This window comes from Trifolium pratense, linkage group LG7 (assembly GCF_020283565.1).
Source record: "Trifolium pratense cultivar HEN17-A07 linkage group LG7, ARS_RC_1.1, whole genome shotgun sequence".
NCBI lineage: Eukaryota > Viridiplantae > Streptophyta > Magnoliopsida > Fabales > Fabaceae > Trifolium > Trifolium pratense.
This window is the reverse complement of record NC_060065.1, coordinates 42,640,495-42,645,050: the sequence shown is the minus strand read 5'-3', so window position 1 is coordinate 42,645,050 and position 4,556 is coordinate 42,640,495. Positions and strand designations below refer to the sequence as shown.

Below are 4,556 nucleotides of genomic sequence, written 5' to 3'. Positions count from 1 at the left end.
ATTGCTTTGATGATGGAAGCACAATTATAAAAAACTATAAGGAAAAAATAAAGTATGATTAATACTAATAGTACCATTAAAGCAAGAAAATAATGTAGGCAATGAAGAAAAAGAAAGGCTAAAGCACTTTCATTGGTCCCATACAATGTCCCCTCATTAGCCTTTGATGTGATACCCTAAATTATTTTTTCATTTTTTTCTTTATATATTTTTTTTAGTTTTAAATATTTCTTCCACTTCTATTCTATTGTCTTCTCTTCCTTCTTCTCACTCTCCACCAAATCACAAAAAAAAACTTCCCTTTCATAATAAAGAAATACTAAATGATTTAATCTTAAAGAAGATATGTCCAACAAAGGAAAAGACATAGTAGAAGGATCATCAAGATCTTCTACTACTTCAATTTCAACCGGTGGTGGCGATCATAAGCATCATCAGCAACAGGTTCCACTCAGTCGATACGAGTCACAAAAGAGAAGAGACTGGAACACTTTCGGACAATATTTAAGGAATCAAAGGCCGCCGGTAGCACTTTCTCAATGTAATTCAAACCATGTTCTTGAATTCCTAAGATACTTAGATCAATTTGGCAAGACAAAAGTGCACTTACAAGGTTGTTTGTTTTTCGGACAAACCGAACCGCCCGGTCCATGTACTTGTCCTCTAAAACAAGCTTGGGGAAGTCTTGATGCACTTATTGGAAGATTAAGAGCTGCTTATGAAGAAAATGGTGGATTACCTGAGACTAATCCTTTTGCTAGTGGTTCCATAAGAATTTATCTTCGTGAGGTGAGAGATTCTCAATCTAAGGCAAGAGGAATTCCTTACAAGAAGAAAAAGAAGAAAAGGATTGCAATTAAACATAACGGGGATACCTCAACTTTGCCTATGCAGTGAAGTTCATCATTTTCCCCTTCTTATTGCTTCTTCATTAGCATATATGGTAAGTTTTTTCTCTTTCTTTCTTCCTTTTATTTATTTATTTATTTATTTTATATTTTATAGGCATAAAATATATCATTAATAAGATTATAAAGATACTCTAACCTAATATATTTTGAACAATAAAACAAATTTTATAAACATAAGAGTTTATTTTTTTTTTTGGTCAAGAATATAAGAGTTTAATTAGTAAAAATTAGTAAGATATACATATAATTATCCGGCTTAATACATCAGCCGAATAATTTACTTAGACATGTTTTTTTTTCCTCATTCAAAATTTGAGATAGAAAAGAGTGTCAATTGAACAATTAACATTGTCATTATCACCTAATAATTGAACAAATTTTTAAGAGGCAATTAATTAAAAAACTATTTTGTGGACAATATATACTTTTTTTTTCTTCGAATAGAGACAATATATACTTTTTTTTTTTTACTAAAGTGACAATATGTACTTTGTATAGTTGAGTTGAATTTTCTCATCAAGAAGTGAAAAATCACCAATCTTATCGAGACACAGTACAGTTCATTTTTAAAGCATAATATGTTGCATTTACATTTCTCCTACTCCATCTACATTTTATTTGATATCAAACCCTAATTCATAGACTTCAAAACCCTAAATCGTATATTTTTGTATATTATTATTACATGTATGTATTTATACTCTTGTCATAAATTTTGCTGTAAGAGTAAATATTTTACCTTTTATCATTTTAATTTATTTATTTATATGATTAATGATGAATTTCTACAGTGAAAGGACTTAGCTTGTAATGCTCTTTCATCAGTTTTATATGTTTGTCGTTTCCAAATGCAAGATGACAATATTATTATGTTTCCTACATTACCTAATTATTTATTATATTAATTTATTTTATCTGATTATATAGTATATTATTATATTTATTTTGCTTATCCACACAATCTTACTTCTTTTAGTATGCGCACTACCTTAATTGGCTAACCATATACGATATTACTACTATACAATGATATAAAATTAAGCATTAATTAAAATTAGATTCAATGTAAAATAATATGGGAAATTAAAAAGAACTCAAGATCTGCTTATCAAAAAAACAAAAAGAACTCAAGATCTAGGGTGAAACTTAAAGAAATATAGTTGTAAAAATTATTATTAATATTATATTGTAGTAATTTTATTTTTTCTGAATTTTCTCTTGTATTTTCTTTTGTTTTATATTTATATATAATATATTTGCAATTAAAAAAAATTCATGATTTTGTTTTTCTACCCGATGAAAGTCATGTCTTGTGATCAGATAACGATATTTATATTATTTATCATTTCAAAAAATGAAAAAAAAAAAAAAAAGAGCTAAATTAGTAATGATAATTTTTCTTTTCCATTTTTAAGAAATAGGATTAGCATGCTATACTAAGTTAACTTCAAAGATCCAAGTTTAAAGTATTTTCTTAGAGGTTCATATTAGGAGCATCTTCAATATACATGAATCTTTGTAAGCTGGTGTCGTCTTCTAGAACTCAAAATCTCTCTTCTTTTCTTAAAGTATATATTGTCTTATTCCAAAATTTATTTTTTTATGTATCCCATTTTTTTTTTAATAATAAATATGAATGTCCTTTTTCTTGTTTGTTATGTCACTTATGTACAATCACCGTATATACATGAAACGGTCTTTCACTACCTAACACTGCAAGGCATCTGACCATAAGTTTTATATTTTTACTGTTTTTTTTTTTTTTGTGGTGAATAAATTATTTTTGCATTTTCACAAATCTTTATATCCACAATGCAAGGAAAATTAATAGTATACCTAAATTTGGGTCTTTCGTAAGATTTTTTTAATTTTTGCATTCGCATTATGGTTATAATCGTCAATGTTGTAAACATGGTAGTCTCATAAACTATAAATATCTGTTTATAATTTTAAAAATTCTGAATTATTATGATTGCAATCGTAATTTAAAATGATAATCAAAGTACAGTATATTTTTTGTGCCTCTGTCTCTTGACTTGGTGGCCGTTTTTCTTCTTTTGAAGCTTTAATATTCGCTAGTATTTGTTGTAAGCTATGCATTGTCTTTTGTTCTAGTCGGCTTTGATGAGTCATTTGACTTGACTTTGTATCGTGTAAAAACTTGTTTTCTTCGTACGTCTTGTGCTAAGATCTCCGTTGATATATTATTTTGACTTCTTTAAAAAAATATTTCTTATGCATGGATATTTAAATTTGAGTTATGCTTTGTTATTGATCTCAGGTTCCTAAATTGGTAATTTCAAAGTTCTGAATCTATTGCTAGGCTTTGGGATAACTACTTCAGCAAATATATATTATTGGGTAAAGTTTCACCCTTTCCATTTATGAGTCAATGGGTGTATTTTGTTAATTCGAATGAGAATTTAAGAATGAAGTTGATGAAGAATTGAGTTTACAATATTGGGGAAGTTAATGTACTGTATTAATTCACCCTTATTATGAATTAATGGTTTATAATTTGATGCATATATGTAGTTAGTGAAAGTAACACTAAATTTTCTATTGGAATTAGAGAAATCACACAGACATGCTGATTTTAAAATATTTTAACACAAAATTAAGTATAATTTTAGTTAAAAGTATGATGAATCACCATGATTTTGTAAAATTCACAGTCGAAAACAAACATGCACTTAATAATGTATGATATCTTTCGACTTTCATGGAAATTTGGATGATGAAAATATCATGTAATTTTATGCTTACTTCTATTTAGAAATCGAATTCGGTACTCATAAAAATGTATCCAAAACTACACGATACCGGAACAAGTTGCACACCAAATCTCTAATTGTTTTGCTTATTGCTTATCATAATATATAATGTGTGTTTAATCTTTTTGTTTATTATGATAAACAATTAAGTATTAATTGCCGAAAACGGTTGTGCGAGGAGATCTCCACTCCGCACCACCTCAACTTTTCTTCTTCGTTTTTGTCTTCGCGTCCGTTCTTCATCGTTTTTGTTCTGTTTCTCTCCAGTGGTTTTCAGTTTCGTGTTTTCGTCCTTTCTTAGTGTTCTATTTCTGTCATTTCTTCTTTGTATTTTTTTTGTCGCAATCATTCTCTCTTCCTTTCGCGTTTTTTCGTTTTTTTTCTCAACTGCTTTGGTTTGTGGTTGCCGTTACTATTTCTGTTTTGACCGTGGTGATGGTCGCCGGCCGGTCAGTGGATGGTGTTTTTGTTTCAGTTCTGGCAACACTCCTCGGTGGTGGTGTCTTATTGTGTCGGATCCAGAGATTTTGTTTGGCCGTGGGTGTTTTTAGGTGTTTAGCGTGGTATTTGAGGTTTTTTTCGTCTAGTAGAGGTGGAGAAGGTGGTTTTCAACTCCTTCTTGTGGGAGCGGTTCTTTGAGAGGTCTGGCATCTTGCGACCTTGCCTCTTTGGCTCGCTGTTTATGTTGGTTTTGTGTTCAGATCCGAGTTTTTTGTGGTGGTTGTTCACGTTTTGGTGGTGGTGGTGGTGACGGGTATGCCGTCGTTTTTCGTGGTGGTGGCTGGTCTACTACAAGATTTCGTGGTGGTGGCGACGTGTCTGGTGGTGGCTTGGTGGTATTTGGAGCAGGTTGTGACGAGCGGCTTTTTTC

General features: G+C 30.3%; 1 protein-coding gene across 1 annotated transcript; it reads left to right on the top strand.

The window, feature by feature from the left end:
* Positions 1 to 228: 228 nt before the first annotated feature.
* On the top strand, positions 229 to 3,437 carry LOC123895055 (protein LIGHT-DEPENDENT SHORT HYPOCOTYLS 7-like). The gene is made up of 2 exons (XM_045945251.1): positions 229 to 943; positions 3,193 to 3,437. The coding sequence occupies exon 1, from the start codon at positions 346 to 348 to the stop codon at positions 895 to 897; it is 552 nt and encodes a 183-aa protein (XP_045801207.1). The 5' UTR covers positions 229 to 345; the 3' UTR covers positions 898 to 943; positions 3,193 to 3,437.
* The last annotated feature ends 1,119 nt before the right edge of the window (positions 3,438 to 4,556 follow it).